At 41.0% G+C, this 20,242-nt stretch overlaps 2 protein-coding genes and 1 long non-coding RNA gene across 3 annotated transcripts in view; 1 reads left to right on the forward strand and 2 right to left on the reverse strand.

Moving 5' to 3' along the window:
• The window catches only part of LOC138979411 (uncharacterized), a 10,741-nt gene extending 1,258 nt beyond the window's left edge, over positions 1–9,483 (reverse strand). Inside the window, exons 1-3 of the long non-coding RNA XR_011460016.1 lie at positions 9,327–9,483; positions 2,727–2,847; positions 1–1,886 (exon numbers count right to left, since the gene is read on the reverse strand). The exon at positions 1–1,886 is cut by the window's left edge and continues 1,258 nt beyond it. This is a non-coding gene — a long non-coding RNA (uncharacterized lncRNA). The remainder of the gene's footprint in view (positions 1,887–2,726; positions 2,848–9,326) is intronic.
• On the forward strand, positions 3,078–7,938 carry LOC138979409 (uncharacterized). The gene is made up of 2 exons (XM_070352127.1): positions 3,078–4,566; positions 5,543–7,938. Exons 1-2 carry the CDS (start codon positions 3,576–3,578, stop codon positions 6,487–6,489), a joined length of 1,938 nt encoding a protein of 645 aa, XP_070208228.1. The 5' UTR covers positions 3,078–3,575; the 3' UTR covers positions 6,490–7,938.
• Positions 9,484–9,629: 146 nt separating the features above from the next.
• LOC138979410 (uncharacterized) lies at positions 9,630–18,388 on the reverse strand. Its single transcript, XM_070352128.1, has 5 exons — positions 18,297–18,388; positions 16,381–16,527; positions 14,362–15,011; positions 11,005–11,110; positions 9,630–10,237 (listed from the first exon to the last, which is right to left on the reverse strand). Exons 1-5 carry the CDS (start codon positions 18,316–18,318, stop codon positions 10,023–10,025), a joined length of 1,140 nt encoding a protein of 379 aa, XP_070208229.1. The 5' UTR covers positions 18,319–18,388; the 3' UTR covers positions 9,630–10,022.
• Between the last annotated feature and the right edge of the window lie 1,854 nt (positions 18,389–20,242).

Raw genomic sequence — 20,242 nt, forward strand, 5'->3', positions numbered from 1 at the left:
CACACACAAATTGACCACTTACAGAATTCATGTACATACATATCACAAACTGGGAAGGAGCGTGATTGACAGTTTGAACTGTGCATGGTATTACAAATTACAATGCTATATTTACTCTGTCATTAGAACTCAGTATTAGAAGCAAAACATAAAACAAATGTCATCGATTTCAAGACACGACTGACAACTTTTAAAGCAAAATGATATAAAATGATTTGAAATTTTCAATGAGAAATAAATGATGACATTATTGTAACCTATTAAAAAAGCTTAATTGTTTTCTATTTATCCTCCAGAATTAGCTTCCCATCAATTGAACATGAATAACAACAACAGGCACTTGTATTGTGGAGAGGAAGTCTTATTATAATACCTTACAACCACTCATCTCAAAAGGTTATGAGTGCAGTCACTGGAGGGTAGTCACATGCTTTGTGCGCCCTTCAATTACTGCATGCACTCAAAATATTACATTTCGTTTTCACCAGTATCGCTATAACATTAACAGCGATCGTTCAGCGATTACTAACTCACAGTACAAAAGAGGGTTTGAATGGGAGATAATGGGCAATGCAGAACTCTTGAATAGATTAGTGACGATCCAAGTGATCAGGCTTGTGTCAGACTGCTTTGATTAGTCTGAGATAGAACACCTGATTGCATTTTCTGCTCAGCTCTGTTCCGGTCATTGCAGAGGTATCTGGCGTCCAAATATTTAGAGTGTACGAGGCACACTTTTGTCGGTCAACATAAAATGTTTAGTGCGTGAACTTTTTACTCTATGAAATAAGCCAAACACGCATACATTTGTAGTGGATTTGACCAAATTTGTTCATAGTACCGGACCTTGCATAATAACACAAACCAGGCCTCGGTCGAGTCTCAAGTGAAATTCTCCTTTATCCGATACTGACAACGATTTTCAAAACACATACTTGATATTCTTTAGTTTAGCTGCCGAGATTGAACCAGTACACATCTGTCATGGGTGATTTTACATACACACATACTCTTTAGTTTAGCTGCCGAGATTGAACCAGTACCACCCAATGATTGCTTTCTGCTTCTTGCCATTCACACAGTGTCAGTCTGGCTGGTTCACCATCCATTCTTGCGTTAAAAAGGGTAAATCCAAAAACAAAGAAACTGCCAGCGTTTTACCACGAAGGGCCATATCAGGGCGGTGCTGCTTTGACATATAACATGCGCCACACGCAAGACAGAAGTCGCAGAACAGGCTTCATGTCTCACCCAGTCACATTATTCTGATTATTCTGACACCGGACCAACCAGTCGTAGCACTAACCCCATAATGCCAGACGACAGGCGGAGCAGCCACTAGATTGCCAATTTTAAAGTCTTAGGTATGACCCGGCCGGGGTTCGAACCCACGACCTCCCGATCACGGGGCGGACGCCTTACCACTAGGCCAACCGTACCGGTCAGAGCTCAGTGACAAGAAGAAAAAAGAGTTGGTGAAATCAAAGGTGTTCAATGAGCAAAAACATACAGAAGGAAGGCTGTTCTCTTAAAACGTTTTATGTTAATGTAAATCCAATAACAAACGTTCCAACAACCTACCTTTCTTGTTTTTTGATTTTAAAAAGGGTAAGCCTGCCCACAATCAAGTTGCGCATTAGAACAAGCAGGCAGCTTCATGGCTGCAGCAACCCTTACTTCATTAGAATGTTTTCTTTGTAAGTGTCTGATGAGCACACTTTGAAATTGGCCACAATATAGGCAAGGTCGTTTCGGTTTCTTGGAAGAAATGTTTGGCAGTCCGTCTGAGGCAGGTGGCAGTCCATTTGAGGCAGGTGGCAGCTCATCTGAGGCAGGTGGCAGTCCGTTTGAGGCAGGTGGCAGTACATCGTGTTTGTCTGGTATTTCTGAAAAAAAACAAAATATGCAAAAAATCCTATTACAAAGTTTTCAAAGATCAAAGCAGCTCTACCCAAGAAAAAAATGAAAACTGAACAACGCTTCTTGAAGAATAACCATGTGATCATATTAGGCATAACCAAAACCAATATCAACGATTATGAAAAGTGATCGCTTCCTGGAAATAAAAGCCCAGGTTCAGATCTTTATGTTCACAACAAAAAGGAGCATGGTAAAAATTTCAAAATGGGGGAATGTTGCAGCAGCTTAACTGAACATTTAGTAACTTTTGCCTGGTCTTTGCAAGACTGGTGAATAACGTGTTTCACAAATATACAATTTCCCTGGAAACCATGGACTCCCAGCATTTTCCTTAGAAACAAATGAAGCTGCATAAGGCAGAGATGCGTGTGTGTGTGTGTGTGTGTGTATGTGTGTGTGTATGTGTGTGTGTGTGTGTGTGTTTGTGTGTGTGTGTGTGTGCATGCATGTGTCAGACATGAGGTGAGGAAGCTTTTGAGACCATGTTGCCAGTTTTGGTGAATGCTATTTTTAATTGCTGTCCAGTGTTGTTTTCAAAATTGATGTTTTTTACATTTAGTCAAATTTTGACTTAATGTTTTAACAAAGATGGGAAAATGTAGAGCATGTACAATTCTGTCCACACGAAACTGTTTTCTTGATAGTACACTAGTTGATTGCAACTGCATATGCAAATGTCCTGAACTATAGTCTATAGACAAGTCTTGCTTCTGGCTCAGGAAAGCTGAATTTTAGGTAAATTGGCAAATCATGAAAGGTTGCAGTCATAGAGTCACTACTTCTCAGTTTCTTTCACGGACTTTTACCTTGGCATGTTTTCTTCCTTTTTGCAGGTGGTGACAGCATTGAGTAGTAGTACATGTAGCTTGAAAAAGGTGTGCCATCAGAATCAGAATCACTCTCCGGATCGTAACTGTAGTCTTCATCCTAAAACAAAATATTCACAGTTAAGTTATAGTGATGTCTCTGGCAAGGCGGAACATGCCATCATGTGAAACTCTTTTTTTTATTTTTTATCTAAACATCACAAATGAAAGCTCAAAACGTATTTGTCAGTAGATCTGGAAATCTGGTCATAGGTCCTTTTGAGTAAAACTAAAAGTACTTGGAGGAAGGAGAAAACATTATCACATTCACACTATTTGACTTGTAATGCGTGTGTGTTAAGGGGATGTGCGGGGGTGATTTCTGAGCTTTTGGGCAAATTTGGGCATTTAGACATTTTGACTGTTTGGAAAACTGTGGTCATTTTTCTTTCAATTTCTGCCGTTGATGTTGCATATACATGGTTTTTTTGTGTAATAAAAATAAATTCAATAAACCAACCCTCGCCTGATTGCGTTCATTTGTCCTGAACTTGCCTTATTATTGCCGATTTTCAACACCTTGATCAGCAAATTTGAGCAGACGACAGGGCGAACACTGCATGACGTTGCATGCTACATAGCCTCCCCTGTTTGCATGTGACCGTTGTTTCGTTATTTTCCGGACTACTTCGGCTCTAACGGAACATTGTCAATGTAGTTCAATCTACGCCAACTTCCTTATACGGAGAGTATGACGTACGATGCGATCTTGATTCGTTCAACCGGGGTCACGTGGTACAACAATGGCGCTTGTTTACAAGCAGTGAAAGTACACGCTCCTGTGCAAAAATGGTTCGCACCAAGCCATCAACAACCAGAGGAGCCCCAAAATCTACGAAAAAGAGGACAGATCAAGTGAAGAGTCAATGGAAGGCGAAGAAATCAGCGCAATCAGCTTCTGTGCTGACTGACGTGACAGAATGTGTGCCGGTTTTGGGGTCGTCTGCTAGTGCTACATTTTCCGCGTCGATTCCTTCCACTGAAAACATTCTCGGCACGAAGACAAGAAGTGAGTTCAAAAAAGAATCGTATGAGAGGTTTGTTTCCGGTGGAGTTGACACTAAGTCATCTGCTGCTACTGAAACCCTGGTAAAAACCCAGAGGGGTGTTGTAGACTTTGCCGAAGTAGACAGTATGGTTGCAAGTTTGTGCTGTCCACAGTGCAAAAACAAGTGCTTGTCTCTTTGCACAGACTCCAGACCAACAAGTGGCTTGGCAGTATTTGCCCAGGTGAACTGTTCTTCGTGCGAAGAGCCTGTGTATGAACAGTATCTGGCGACAAAATTTAAATCCAAGACAAAAGTGTTCGACATGAACAGACAGGCAGTGTATTCCTCGCTTGCTTGTGGACTGGGAGCCACCACATTCAGAAATTTCTGTGAAAACATGGATTTAGCTGGACTTCACCACAAGACCTTTCATACTCATGCCAGCCAACTATTCACACAACTAGAGGGATTCCGGAAGCATGTGTTCAGTGAGACTGTTGCATATGTTCGAGAAGTTCATGCAAGATACTGTGGCACTACTCTTGGTGTCGATGACACCCTGAACATTATTGTGAGCTATGATGGCACCTGGCTTACTCGTGGACACTCTTCGCACATTGGAGTTGGGTGTGCTGTGGACTTACTTACTGGACTCTGTGTTGATGCCCATGTCATGTGTACCTACTGCCAGGTGTGCGAGTCTACGGGGCAGAAGCTGTTTCAGGAAAAACCAGAGGAGTATGCGGCCTGGCTCGTGGACCACTTGGACAAGTGTGAGGTGAACTATAAAGGTAAATTATATTTGTTTGCCCAGAAATATTTGAATAGAGTTTATTTCAAATTTAAGCAACTTACTCAAATATAGCAAATTACAAGTAAATGTAATAGCGATGAGTGGATATTATTTTCCATGCATTCCAGTGAAACTGAAAACCAAAACTAAAGGCATGGATGATGGATTAAAAAAAAGCGTCATAAAGACAGATCATCAATTTATGATAATAATAATGAAAGTTGTAACACATGCATATATAAATCCAATTTTTAAGAATAGTTCAGGGCATGGGGGAGTGGATGTGTGTGATGAAAATAATAAGAAAACACACACAGATAGAGAGAGAGAGAGAGAGAGAGAGAGAGAGAGAGAGAGAGAGAGAGAGAGAGAGAGAGAGAGAGAGAGAGAGAGAGAGAGAGAGAGAGAGAGAGAGAGAGAGCTGTATTTACAGCATGAAGTGAGATTCACAAGTCTTCAGAATCAACGGGCTTAGAACAGAGGGAGCTAGTAGTGGTCAGGGGGTGGCAAATACATACATACAACTATACATGTGTGGCCACATACATACGTGTAAGTATGTGTGGCACAATACAAGTGTATTTAAAAATGTTCAAATAGTATCAATTGATGAATTATGCTTAACGTTTACAATCTAACATGTTCAGTGCCACAATATAACATGTTCTCACCACTATTAATAGGTAACATGCGCCTTGAGTCGCCTTGTGGGGTGAGATACGTGCGCGATATAAATCCTCGTAAATAAATAAAAGTAAATAAATAAATAAATAAATAAATACCTGCTGCTAGAAATTTAATATACAGTAATTTGGTAATTCCATGTTTATTTCAATTCTTTTCTGTATTAATTACAGTTGAAGTATTAGCTGTACAATGACTGTGAATAACACATGCGTGCACACACACACACACACACACTTAAAAAATACTCTGTTTGCAAATTACATTTCTTATTTTGTTCTTGTTTGCAGGCTCATCAGGGATGATGGAGGTGGAAGCAGCCCGTGTCATATGGCGTCGATCGGTGAACACCAACAAGCTTCGCTACACAACACTTCTGTCGGACGGTGACTCCAAGACTTTTACAGAGCTCAACGACATCAAGCCCTATGGTGAGGATATTCACATTGACAAGGAAGAGTGTGTGAACCATGTGAGTAAACGACTTGGTACAGCTCTTCGCAACATGGTGACAGACTGCCGAAAGCGAGGGGTGACTCTTGGTGGACGTGGAAGGGGTCAGCTGACAGGCAATGCCATACGCAAGCTACAGATTTACTACAACCGGGCAATTCGTAGCAACAAGGATGTGTGTAGCATGAAAAAAGCAATCATGGCATCACTGTACCATTGTTTTTCCACTGACGAAAATCCACAACATGAACTTTGTCCTGCTGGAGAGAGCTCGTGGTGTTTCTTTCAGGAAGCGCTGGCGAAGCACCAAGTTCCAGGTCCACACAAACACCTCATCCACACACCCCTCAATGAGGAGAAGTTAGCTGCACACCTGTTGCCCATTTATGAGAGACTTTCTGAAGAACACCTACTCAGCAGATGTGTTTCTGGCAAGACACAAAATGCCAATGAGTGTCTCCACAGCCTCATTTGGTCAAGATGTGCTAAGGACCACTTTGCTTCCCGCAGTCGTGTTGAGTTTGCAGTCTTGACTGCTATTAGAGAGTTCAACTTTGGACCTGCTGCTGCTGCCGACTCTGCCCAGTTCTTCGGATTCCAGACTGGACATCACATGAAGAGGCTTGGAGCAGCCAGGATGCACAAGAGGGTGCGGAACAGTCTGAAGGCTGTGAGAGACAAGCAAAGTAAAAGGAGAGACAAAGTGCGGGCAGCCAAGTCAAAGAGACTGGAAGAACTTGTTCAGCTGGAAGGTGGCCCTGCATATGCTGCAGGCATGTTCTAAGTTTTGACTATGTAAATGTTTTAACATAGACGGGGAATCGAGACGAGGGTCATGACTCATGGTGTGTTTGTGTATAAAGTGATTCCGAGGAAACTACTGGACCAATCTTGATAAAACTTAACATGAGAGTTCCTGAGTGCGATATCCCCAGATGTCTTTTTTCCATTTTTTGGAAAGATGTCTTTGATGACGTCATATCCGGATTTTTTTAGGCAGTTGAGGCAGCGCTCTAACACCCTAATTTTTCAACCAAATTGATTGCAATTTTGGTAAAGCAATCTTCGACGAAGTCCGGACTATGGTATTGCATTTCAGCTCAAAATTTTAAAAATAAATTAATGAGTTTGCTTGTTAAGTTTGTCATTAAAATCTAATTTTTAGTAACAAAATAAACTTTGACTGCATTGCATTCCTCATTTTTTCCTGAATTCAAAAATATATAGATATGTCATGTTCACTCTAACAATGTGCTCAGAATTACAGAAAATAGGTTTAGTAAGTACTATACGGTCTCATGCTTTGCGGAGACGAGCGTGATCCGTCTCGGTATTGTTAGCCGAGACTATCTAAATGTATCTCGTAGTCTTGGCGATGACTGGTTTGTGGTGTTGATATTTAAGTTTCATACTGATTGACTAAATGTTTTTATATTGCTTCACGCGACTTGTCATTGTTATTGTGGTTAACATTATTCTCATATATTGTGGTTATTGTACGCATATGTGCAATTAATGACTTGGGTACGTTTCGTAATTTGGAGCTAGCTTGTGTGTGTGTGTGTGTGTGTGTGTGTGTGTGTGTGTGTGTGTGTGTGTGTGTGTGTGTGTGTGTGTGAATGTGAACGTGAACGAGTGAGCGAGCTTTTTTTGGTGTGCATGCTGTAATTGGGAGTGTGTGTATGCATTGTTTGTAACTCGGGACAAACAATTTTCCTAGTGTACTGCACATGTTTGAAATAACTTATGTTTTATGTCTTCCCTAACTTTTAAACTGTGTCTCTAAGGTGTGAAAGACATTCCTCAGTGTGGAATTTGGTGATACATGTATGTATTTTGAGTTTAATTACAACTATCAATGGTTTCAAAACAAATTGTGTGCGTTTTTGCCTTTTCCTCAGTTTGCATGTTTTGACATTTGGGAACGAAATGATTTCAAATCTACTGGTTAGATTTCTGTGAAATTCTGCATACTTGTACTTTTACATACTATCTACAGAATTACCATTTGAATAATGAATCGGAAAAGAAATGTTGGCTTTACGATTTTTTTAATATTAAATTTTACGCAAAATTTCAACATTATGATAAAAAAAATTTTTTTTAAATAACTGTAATACTCACAGAAAAAATAAATGGTAAATCTGTAGATATGATCTAAATCTATATTTATGCAAAATATTGGACAGAAATCGAGCATTTGGATATGGAAAAAACGGTTCCTAAAATCCAATATGGCTGCTGTTTACTTTTCTGTTTCTATAGCAACGACATACACAATAAACAAACACATTAACATTTTTTAATTCAGAGACCATCAGTATTATAACAAAAGCGACACAAACAGTGCTGATCATCAGATATGGAAAATAGCGATTTGGCCCTCACATGGCCTTAAAGCCCCAGTCCGTCCCAAATGGTTTACAGAACGATTCAAATCTTTTCATGAAAAAGCAGTTCTAACCTTATCGAACACACTTGCAATAGCATTTAGTGAATAGCATTAAATGACACAGTTTTTTTGTTTAGCTCGAGTAAACCACACACCTGTTTTCGTGGTTAATCTAACCCCTGAGCCATCGTGAACCCATGTGATCTACTTTCCCTTTTTTTCTCACAATTTAGTAGTCAGTCCTTGATTTCAATGCGACTCGCTGTATCTGCCATGGCTCGTTATCTAAAACGCAACAAATGGCTGCGAGTCACACGAAGTGAATGGTGTCGGCTGACCGTTCAAAGAAACTGGCGACATGCTGAACATTCGTCTGCTACGAGAAACACGTTTTGCAGGACACGCTTCAGGGCTAGTTTTTAAACTTTAAAATCTTCGAGTTTTACTGATTTTGTCTTAATGAAAAAAGAATTATTTAAGAATATTTGTGTAACAAGCTGTCAATTTATTAGTATAAGTTAGGTCTAGCGCCAAAACGAGCCATCCCATTGTCTGATCAGACAATCCGGCTGGCCACGCAAAAATAAATTCGTTCATAAGTGCTCGCTCTTTTCGGAGGGCACCTACGATGTTCTCAAGTGGTGAGTGTTGAAATGCAAGGGTGTTTGTACTGTGTGTAAAAGCCTGACAGTGTCTGTGATGGTTTACGGGAAGCTGCGTGTGCCTTTAAATTCAACAGGGGACCTAGGTTGATCAAATGTCGTCCTAAAGCTCTAATCATGCAATACTTTTCTTATTTTCAGTCGCCCTAAGGTTTGGTGCTTCTATTTAAATCTCAAATTGCTTAACTTTGTCATAGAGTGAGACTGCAAGTCGCCCACTCGGCCACTATGGTCCCATTAATAGTCGTGTTCAATGTGCTTTTGACACAGATCATCATAATGGTCCCGACTCTCCTCAATTATGCGCTTATCTTGTGTCTTTTCTGGATTACACAGATACTGAAGTAAAATGCAAAAAATCCTTAAAATGTGACCCTCCACCACGAAATGAGTCACATGTCACCTCGCGCGGTTCTGCACTAGGCTTAATATAAGTCCAGGGAGTGTCTGGTAACAGTTTGTGGGTCACCTTAATCACAGGCTTATAAAGTTAAAAAGTCATCCGGAGAGTCAAATTCAGGAAGTAGGTAACCCGTGAGTTAGTTCAAATCGCGAGGCTTTTCGTACCTGTCATCTCCAGATGAGGCTGGTTTTATCGGTACATCTCCAAATGAGGCTGGTGGTAGCGGTACATCTCCAGATGAGGCTGGTGGTAGCGGTACATCTCCAGATGAGGCTGGTGGTAGCGGTACATCTCCAGATGAGGCTGATGAGAAATAAATCAGGTCATCTTTTTACTGACACAAACTTTGAAAGGAATTCCTGTTCACGAACCGCCTTTTTCTTTGTTGTTGTTTTTACATGATGGAAATTGAGCTTTCCACGCTTTGAACAGATCAATACAACTGATCTCGTTTCGTCACTTCATACGAGACTCGCCACGTCATGTCACAAAAGTAGAAACTCAAGAAGTTTAAGAATTGTAAGGCGGCCTTCTGTCATTTTCAAGGGTACCAATTTGAAGCCAATATTTATTAACCAACATGAACCGTAGCCTACCGTACAGTCTAACAGTGTGAAATGTGAATGAGGGTCGCATCAGCAACTTTAGCCTATTCATTTCACCCTCCGGATGGACGGTCTTATCAGACACTGATTTAGTGATAAACACGTAGTATCGATGCAGGCACACTCATTTTCGCAAACAAGCAGTTGCTTCATAAAATAGGTACTTAACAATTGTGCAGCAAGCTGGTTTTAAAAGTGCATGCATGTTCTGCTGTGCAGTGACTTGAATGAGAAGCATTTAACAAGGGTAAAAGATCAAATACGGTGATGCCACACGCTGAAGAATAACATACCTGGAGTCCTGAGCTGCTGCTGAAGGACAGTAAGGTCGGTGGGAAGCTGGACATTGTTGGGAGACGTAAGACGAGACACAGACTGCGCTGGCAACATCATTGCTTGAGGTGCCAAGGCAACGGGGTGCCAACCAGCCATCGAGAAAACCAGACTTTGCTGACTTGTTGTAACCATGCCTGTCAAACAAGTACAATGTATATCACAATGGGCACAAGTCTGTTTTATGTGGGAAAAAGTATAGCCAGTGTTGTTGCCAGCCTAAGAAGACAATAGGTCATTTGGACCTCCCTAAAAAAAAACCAATAAGTCCAAATGTCCTGGCTTTAAAAAAACAATAGGTCCAAATTACCATGCCGTAGTATTATATTGATGAAATTTCCGCTGTTTGCGCCGTTTTCGATAATTAGGTACACCGGCTGGAACGGGTATTTCCGTAAACGCAGCCTCGAGTGTCAATGACGACAAACACAGAGTCAATGACGACAAACACAGAGTCGGCACCGAGTGCATTTTTCACTCGTAGCAAACATGAGCATTTCGATCGGGGTTTGTTTTCCGACTTTGCAACTCCCATTCCATTCATTGCAGACCTTGTCCGCCTTGTACGAATATGTATCGGTCAGTTGACCACCAAAACGTAAAAACTATCGGTCCATCGACCGGACAAGGCTAGGTCCAATGCGTCAAATCAGAAAGGAATGCGTCACAGACAAAAGACCGAGGCCTGGCAACAACACCGTATAGCATGTTAAATTCTTTACACAAGAAACTGTTTCCTTGATAGTACAATAATTGATTGCAACTCGACTAGGAAATGTCCTGAACTATAGACCAAGTTGTGGTTTCTGGCTCAGGAAAGCTGAATTTTAAGTAAATTGGTCAACCATGAATTGTCGCAGTCAGTGAGTTACTACTTCTCACAGTTTCTTTCATTGACTTTTACCTTGGCAAGTTTTCTTCCTTTGTGCAGGTGGTGACAGCATAGGGTAATCGCAGGAAGAAGGTGTGCTATCAGAATCAAAATCACTCTCCTGACAGTAGTCTTCATCCTAAAACAAAATATTCACAGTTAAGTTAATGTGATGTCTCTTGCAAGGCGGAGCATAGAATCATGTGGAACTTTTATTTAAACTAAAACATCACAATTTAAACCCCAAAAGGTATTTGTAAGTAGATCGGAATATCGGGTCAATTTTTGAAAAAGGACTTGGAGAAAGTATGATCACATTCACACCATTTTTGACATATATATATACATGCGTGTGTGTTAAATCCCACAGGGGAGCTAGGTCGATCGACCAAATGTCATCCTAAAGCTCCTATTGTACAATACTTTCAACGTATTTTCTTTCGCCCTAAGGTTTGGTACTTCCTTTCAAATCTCAAAAAAGTGTTGTTGTCTGATGTTGATGTCGTGTACCAAAAAGAAATAAAAACGTGTATAAAAAAAAAAAACTGAAAAAATAAAATTCTCAAAAAAGTAATATGTCATTTTTTTTTAGTAACAACCCAGATCCAATTCGCCAAATGTCGCCCTAACGCTCCCATTATACAATACTTTTGATTACGGCGACCAAAATTATAACATATATATATATATATATATGTGACCCTCCACCACGGAATGAGTCGCATGTCATCTTTGCATGATTTTCATATTTTTACATTTTCCTAAAGAGTGTTTTATGCTCTATCCAGTGGTGAAAACCGTTTTAGAAAAGAGCAAAAACTGTTTGAGTTATAAGCCTGTGACTAAAGTGACCCTCACGCTGTTACCATGCACTCTCCGGACTTATATCAAGCCTAGCGCAGAACCGCGCGAGGTGACATGCGACTCATTTCGTGTTGGAGGGTCACATATATGCATGTGTGTTAAATCCCACAGGGGAGCTAGGTCGACCAAATGTCATCCTAAAGCTCCTATTGTACAATACTTTCACATATTTTTTTCGCCCTAAGGTTTGGTGCTTCCTTTCAAATCTAAAAAAAAGTGTTGCTGTCTGATGTTGATGTCGTGTACCAAGAAGAAACAAGAAGAGCAAACGCTCGATCGAGTCACTTTCGCAGTTCTGAATATTATATGAGGCATCAGATGGACAGGAAGAAATTGCTATTCACAACACAATGAGTCACGTTCACATAAAATTTGAGCCCGGTCACTTTTATAGTTTCCGAGAAAAGCCCAACGTTAAGTTGTGTGTTGCCGAACAGAAAAGGCTAGTTATCTCCCTTGTTTTTCTGATAACGTTCGTAAAAGGCTACAGATGTAAATACTTTGATGTAAAGAATAATCCTACAAAGTTTCAATCACATCCGATGAACTTTGTCAAAGATATAAAATGTCTAATTTTTCCTTTGACGCTGACCTGTGACCTTGAAAAAGGTCAAAGGTCAACGAAACCATCGTTAAAGTGTAGAGGTCATTGGAGGTCACGACTAAACAAAATATGAGCCCGATCGCTTTGATAGTTTCCGAGAAAAGTCCAACGTTAAGGTGGTGTCTACGGACGGCCGGCCGGACGGCCGGCCGGACAGACTAACACTGACCGATTACATAGAGTCACTTTTTCTCAAGTGACTCAATAAAAACGTGTATAAAAAAAAAATCTCAAAAAAGTAAAATGTCATTTTAGTAACAACCCAGATCCAATTCGCCAAATGTCGCCCTAAAGCTCCCATTATACAATACTTTTGATTAGGGCAACCAAAATTATAACATATATATATATATATATTGTGTTAAATCCTATAGGGGAGTTAGGTCAACCAAATGTCGTCCTAAAGGTAAAGCTCCAATTGTACAATACTTTCAACTTATATTTTGTCGCCCTAAGGTTTGGTGATTCTTTTAAAATCTCAAATTTCATTTTACTGACAACCCAGATCCCATTCTCTATCAAGCAGACATACAAGCTTATGTCGACACATGCTTCCAGACAAATTTGCAATAACAATAGAATCATTTCCCATAATACTATGGCAGCTTAGCACACCTGCCTTTCGTTGAGTCTCCACAATCATCATTTTGATTATTCTGAGACTATGATGCATGCTGGGTGTGTTTCTGCAGGTTGCATTGACCCGAGTTGGACATTGGCGTCAGGATCAAGTCCAAGCTTGATTTTGAGTGCATATATGTACTCAGAATACTGAATAGACCTCCCTTTAAAATCTCATCCCAAAGAGTAGTGAGACACCGCCCTCCATGAGGGGTCAAGTTAACAGCAGTGTACAACTCAGACAGTCACTTATCCAAGTACTTGGCTAGGCTCGGCATTGCTTAACTTTGTCATTGAGTGAGACTGCAAGCAGCCCACTCGGCCACTATGGTCCAATAAATATTCGTGTTAAAATAAATGTGATGCTTTTGACACAGATCATCATAATGGTCCTGACTTGCCTCAATTATGTGCTTATCTTGTGTGTTTTTCTGGATTACACAGGTACTGTAGTTAATGTCCAACTATCCTAAAAATTAACAGTTTCTTGGTAGTGAATGCGAGTATGTGTAAGAATGTTGTGACTTTTACATACTTTCTTTTTATTCTAAATTCAACCAATCTATATATGTACGTGTGTGTGTGTTAAAGCCAAATGTTGCCCTAAAGCTCCCATTATACAAAACATTCCACTTAGGCATAGGGCGACCGACAAGTATGGGTTATATGAAGTCTTATATCGCGCGCGTATCTCCAGACTCGGACTCAAGGCGCCGTGTGAGATGGATTTTTTTACACAATACATCACGCATTCACATCGACCAGCAGATCGCAGCCATTTCGGCGCATATCCTACTGTTCACGGCCTATTATTCAAAGTCACACGGGTATTTTGGTGGACATTTTTTTAATCTATGGCTATACAATTTTGCCAGGAAAGACCCTTTTGTCAATCGTGGGATCTTTAACGTGCACACCCCAATGTAGTGTACACGAAGGGACCTCGGTTTTTCGTCTCATCCGAAAGACTAGCACTTGAACCCACCACCTAGGTTAGGAAAGGGGGGAGAAAATTGCTAACGCCCCGACACAGGGTCGAACTCACTTCCGAGCGCAAGTGCGTTACCACTCGGCCACCCATTGGTGCCTTTTCTCCAATTTCATTAGACTGACAACATCGACCTAGAGGTGGCTAAATCCCATTTCCTGGAAAGTTTAAAAAATAAAAGCGGTCAATTTTCGTCCTGATATGGCTCTGCGTAGTCGGCTGGACGTTAAGCAACAAATAAACAAACAAAAACGGTCAATTTCATAATGGAGGTAACCCGTGAGTAAGTTCAAAATCACAATGCTTTTCGTACCTGTTCATCTCCAAATGAGGCTGGTGGTATCGGTACATTTCCAGATGAGGCTTTTGGTAGCGGTACATCTCCAGATGAGGCTGGTGGTATCAGTACATCTCCAGATAAGGCTGGTGGTATCGGTACATTTCCAGATGAGGCTGGTGGTATCGGTACATTTCCAGATAAGACTGGTGATAGCGGTACATCTCCAGATGAGGCTGATGATAGCGGTACATCTCCAGATGAGGCTGGTGATAGCGGTACATCTCCAGATGAGGCTGGTGGTATCGGTACATTTCCAGATAAGGCTGGTGATAGCGGTACATCTCCAGATGAGGTTGGTGGTATCAGTACATCTCCAGATAAGGCTGGTGATAGCGGTACATCTCCAGATGAGGCTGGTGATACTGGTACATGTCCAGATAAGACTGGTGAAACTGGTACATATCCAGATAAGGCTGGTGATACTGGTAAATCTCCAGATGAGGCTGGTGATGGCGGTACATCTCCAGATGAGGCTGGTGATACTGGTACATCTCCAGATAAGGCTTGTGATACTAGTACATCTCCAGACGAGGCTGGCAATACTTGTACATCTCCAAATGAGGCTGGCAATACTGGTACATCTCCAGATGAGGCCTGAGGTACCAGTACATCTCCAGATGAGGCTGATAAAAAACAAATCATATCTTTTAACTGACAGAAGCATGTGTTGCATATATATATATATTGTAATACAGACCTTGGGACCTCAATTTTGCCATGGAGTTTAACAAAAAAAAAGCTACGTGCATTTTCAGAAAAATGAGAGTACTCCACATAACTTTTAATCATTCATTTCAAACATGCTGCACACACCGTCATTGATAAAAAAAAAAGATGGAAATCTTTGTTGATTTTTTCTTTAAGAGAAGACCTAATGTCATTAGACATCTGTTTCATCATTGCTGTAGCCTTCTTGCAGGAACACTTAGACTTCTGCGCGATGTTTAAGACAGGAAACACACTTTTGACAGCTTGTAAAATCACATCTGCTGTGCTCAATGACAAATTCATTTTCACTATCAGCTCGGATAACATCGCTTTGGCATGTACTGCACCCTGTTCCTCGGGTAGATCTTTTGCAAAAGACAAAGTCTGTGATGCTCCTCATGCTGGCAGCGGCTTTTCTTGGTGTTGTCAATTTCAGGATCCCTATGAGTCTAGCTTTGACATGCAGTGTCTATCGATGTCAAACTTGGAAAACATACGTTGAAAGGAATTCCTGTTCCCGAACAGCCTTTTTCTTTGCTCCTGCTGAGGATCCACCTCTTTGTTGTTGTTTTTGCATGATAAAAATTGAGCTTTCCACGCTTTGAGCTGATCAACGCAACTGATCTCGTTTAGTCACTTCATACGAGATTCAAAATGGCCATAGTAACAGGTTGTTTTTTTACACTAACTGAGTGAACCGAAAGTAGAAACTCAAGAAGTCTAGGAATTATTTCTCTTTTTTTCCACAGACCGTATCAATCGTAATTTAGAAAATCAAGAGTACAAAATATGGCAAAATCTTACGGGTTCCCTTTTCTGTACTATAAATAGCAATAAAATGATCACAAGATCAAGAAGGGGCATTTACAGGCTTCATGGCCTATCTAATACTAATGTACATTTGAAACTTAGTCAGGTATAGATTACATTCAAAAAGCAGAGGGGTGGACTTTTTCTTGGGTTCCTACCATTGTAAGTTTTTGTTAAAACTTTAAACAATTAAAGTAAAGGTTAATGTATTGGCAAAACAAAGACGAGAACCGAAAAATGCCACACTATGAAAATAAGTATGATAAAATGAAGTCGCAGTAACACTAAGCTTTCAGTTTTATGGGAAAAGTATATATTTCACGACGTTACAAAAACATATTGAACGGAATTGCCACCACCAAGGAATATGATAGCCATGCCTTCAACCCTATTCAACGAAGAGGAAATCTGTATCTGTCAAGTCAATGCTGGTGTCTTGATTACCGCTTTACTGCTTTAAAGAAATGTGCCAACCTTGTGTTTTTTCTTCTGTGACTCGACGGCCTCCAGCTCCTCTTGCAGTACCACAACTCGTTTGGACAGCTGCTAGTTGCGGAATGACAGACTGTCGACCTCCTGCTGGTACTTTCTGTTCCATTGTTCCTTCTCTTTCAGGTGCTCCTATACAACAGGCACAAGAACAAATTGTATTTATGGTCAGTTGACAAAGCCATCTACTTTCAGTACATTTGACACTTTTCAACAATTTAGTCTTATGGTATGAATATTCTTCAAATGGCAAACAATTTTCTAATTACATTCAAAGTTATTCTTATAATTATCATATGTTAAAAGGCTTTTCTGGTTAATGTTAATTGTAATTCAATCAAGTTTGCGTTTTAATGAAACAGATCCTGTGATTGGTCAGAATGCCCCAACTCATTAAAAATTACCGGTCATTAAATAGAGCTTAAACAATGACCACGAGTTGATTAGTGGAAAATAAACCACGAGTGGGTATTTGCAGCCTCTTGGTAATTCATGAGTGTGCGGAGCAGGTTGTTAATGAATTTTTTAGCTAGTGGCTATCGACAATTAGTCACCGGTAATTTGTAATGAGTTGGGACATTCTGACCAATCACAGGATCTGTTTCATTAAAACGCAAACTTGATTGTATTACAATTGTCGATAACCACTCGCTAAAAAATCCATTAACAACCTGCTGGCGAGGCGTATTGATACAGCCTCAACTAGTCTCGGTTAGCTTTGAGGGTCATTTTACAAGTAGGAAATATGAAGGCCAACGAAATACCGAGACCATAAGGTATGCGAAGTGATGACGTTGAGTACGTGACGTAAGTTAATGCATGAATTCTTCCGGACTACGTCAGTCAATTCCAAAGATCGCTTTTGTGATGAAAAGAATTTGTTTTAGAGTTTGCTGTCCAGAAACCCGTCAAAAAAGAAGGGAAAATGTGTGTGAAAGAAAACAAAACAGGAGCAGAGTGATACGATAGGAATACAGAGACATTTCTTGGGACTTGACCCTTGCAGGTAGGTGGACTGAAAGTAGTGTGTGAACAGAACAGAACCAATTCTGTCTGTTTACAACCGCATGAAAGCAGGAAAGAGATTGTCGTCAGATTCAATTACAATAACATTAACATGCTTCCATTTGAAACTTCTCGGTCTTCATCGTGGATTGACGCCCTCCCAAAGTCTAATTGAAGCCCTCCGTCGCTTCGCTCCGTCGGGCTTCAATTAGCTTTTGTCGGGCGTCAATCCCCGATGAAGACTTTGAAGTTTCAAATGGAAGCATGTTAATCACTTAATGTGTAACTGAACAGGTGGGGGCCTCATCAGATCAAAAAGCTGTGTCTGGCAAGAACCCCAGTGAAGGCATTACATCCGCATCAAAGCGACGAAGGAAAGTGTCCATTCTAGCTCTGCCCTCTAAAGTCAAACAGCAGTAAGTCCACTCATAATAAAGCCAAAATGAAGTATTGCCAGTCATAATTATGATAATATGACTGGCAATACTTCATTTTGGCTTTGATTTTTGTTTGTTTGTTTGCTTAACGCCCAGCCGACCACGAAGGGCCATATCAGGGCGGTGCTGCTTTGACATATAACGTGCGCCACACACAAGACAGAAGTTGCAGCACAGGCTTCATGTCTCACCCAGTCACATTATTCTGACACCGGACCAACCAGGCCTAGCACTAACCCCATAATGCCAGACGCCAGGCGGAGCAGCCACTAGATTGCCAATTTTAAAGTCTTAGGTATGACTCGGCCGAGGTTCGAACCCACGACCTCCCGATCACGGGGCGGACGCCTTACCACTAGGCCAACCGTGCCGGTTTTTGGCTTTGAAGGGCAGGCTAAAGGTAGTCACTTTGATTAACTGGAAATAATTCATGCAAGTTTTTGTCTTAGCTTTTCTTACCTGAATTATTGCGTAAAGCCATGAGGACCACTCATCCTCCTACCTCTGGTGTAATGAGGGTAGTAGTCCATTTTTGCCGCAAGTATCTGGATAAAAAAAGCATACACAATAAAATATTTTGTGTTGCCTCAACGTGCATGTCCACCCCCCCCCCTCCCCCATGTGACCATCTTATCAAGTTGCAGATATTGCTAGTGGTCAGTGTGTTCCCAACACAAATGTGACAAAGGGGTGCTGGTTTTTGTTTTATTAGGTTGAACTTGAAGAATTTTGTAGTAATGAATGTTTTTGTTCACATCAATTTTGACTCGGTTTAAAGACTTTCATCTGGAATGTTCATAGATCAACCCATAAAAGTTTATCAAATTCCCTTACCAATAAATACACTTTAATTTTCCATGACCAGTGGCTGAACTTCTGTAACACTGACATTCAATTACAATAACATTAACATGCTTCCATTTGAAACTTCTCGGTCTTCATCGTGGATTGACGCCCTCCCAAAGTCTATAGTAATTGAAGCCCTCCGTCGCTTCGCTCTGTCGGGCTTCAATTAGCTTTTGTCGGGCGTCAGTCCCCGATGAAGACTTCGAAGTTTCAAATGGAAGCATGTTAATCACTTAATGTGTAACTGAACAGGTGGGGGCCTCATCAGATCAAAAAGCTGTGTCTGGCAAGAACCGTAGTGAAGGCATTACATCCGCATCAAAGCGACGAAGGAAAGTGTCCATTCTAGCTCTGCCCTCCAAAGTCAAACAGCAGTAAGTCCACTCATAATAAAGCCAAAATGAAGTATTGCCAGTCATAATTATGATAATATGACTGGCAATACTTCATTTTGGCTTTGATTTTTGTTTGTTTGTTTGCTTAACGCCCAGCCGACCACGAAGGGCCATATCAAGGCGGTGCTGCTTTGACATATAACGTGCGCCACACACAAGACAGAAGTCGCAGCACAGGCTTCATGTCTCACCCTGTCACATTATTCTGACACCGGACCAACCAGGCTTAGCACTAACCCCATAATGCCAGACGCCAGGCGGAGCAGCCACTAGATTGCCAATTTTAAAGTCTTAGGTATGACCCGGCCGGGGTTCGAACCCACGACCTCCCGATCACGGGGCGGACGCCTTACCACTAGGCCAACCGTGCCGGTTTTTGGCTTTGAAGGGCAGGCTAAAGGTAGTCACTTTGATTAACTGGAAATAATTCATGCAAGTTTTTGTCTTAGCTTTTCTTACCTGAATTATTGCGTAAAGCCATGAGGACCACTCATCCTCCTACCTCTGGTGTAATGAGGGTAGTAGTCCATTTTTGCCGCAAGTATCTGGATAAAAAAAAGCATACACAAAAAAATATTTTGTGTTGCCTCAACGTGCATGTCCACCCCCCCCACCCCCCCCCCCCCCCCCCCATGTGACCATCTTATCAAGTTGCAGATATTGCTAGTGGTCAGTGTGTTCCCAACACAAATGTGACAAAGGGGTGCTGGTTTTTGTTTTATTAGGTTGAACTTGAAGAATTTTGTAGTAATGAATGTTTTTGTTCACATCAATTTTGACTCGGTTTAAAGACTTTCATCTGGAATGTTCATAGATCAACCCATAAAAGTTTATCAAATTCCCTTACCAATAAATACACTTTAATTTTCCATGACCAGTGGCTGAACTTCTGTAACACTGACATTCAATTACAATAACATTAACATGCTTCCATTTGAAACTTCTCGGTCTTCATCGTGGATTGACGCCCTCCCAAAGTCTAAAGTAATTGAAGCCCTCCGTCGCTTCGCTCCGTCGGGCTTCAATTAGCTTTTGTCGGGCGTCAATCCCCGATGAAGACTTCGAAGTTTCAAATGGAAGCATGTTAATCACTTAATGTGTAATTGAACAGGTGGGGGCCTCATCAGATCAAAAAGCTGTGTCTGGCAAGAACCGTAGTGAAGG

Source organism: Littorina saxatilis, linkage group LG11 (genome assembly GCF_037325665.1).
Source record: "Littorina saxatilis isolate snail1 linkage group LG11, US_GU_Lsax_2.0, whole genome shotgun sequence".
Taxonomy (NCBI): domain Eukaryota; kingdom Metazoa; phylum Mollusca; class Gastropoda; order Littorinimorpha; family Littorinidae; genus Littorina; species Littorina saxatilis.

Excerpts from the sequence above, each read along its gene's own strand:
- LOC138979409 (XM_070352127.1), top strand. The coding sequence starts at position 3,576 with ATGGTTCGCACCAAGCCATCAACAACCAGAGGAGCCCCAAAATCTACG. Across the intron at positions 4,567-5,542 it reads GTGTGAGGTGAACTATAAAG|GCTCATCAGGGATGATGGAG; the intron begins GTAAATTATATT and ends TCTTGTTTGCAG.
- LOC138979410 (XM_070352128.1), bottom strand. The coding sequence starts at position 18,318 with ATGGCTTTACGCAATAATTCAG. Across the intron at positions 15,012-16,380 it reads CACAGAAGAAAAAACACAAG|CCTCATCTGGAGATGTACTG; the intron begins GTTGGCACATTT and ends GTTTTTTATCAG. Across the intron at positions 11,111-14,361 it reads CCTCATTTGGAGATGAACAG|GATGAAGACTACTGTCAGGA; the intron begins GTACGAAAAGCA and ends ATTTTGTTTTAG.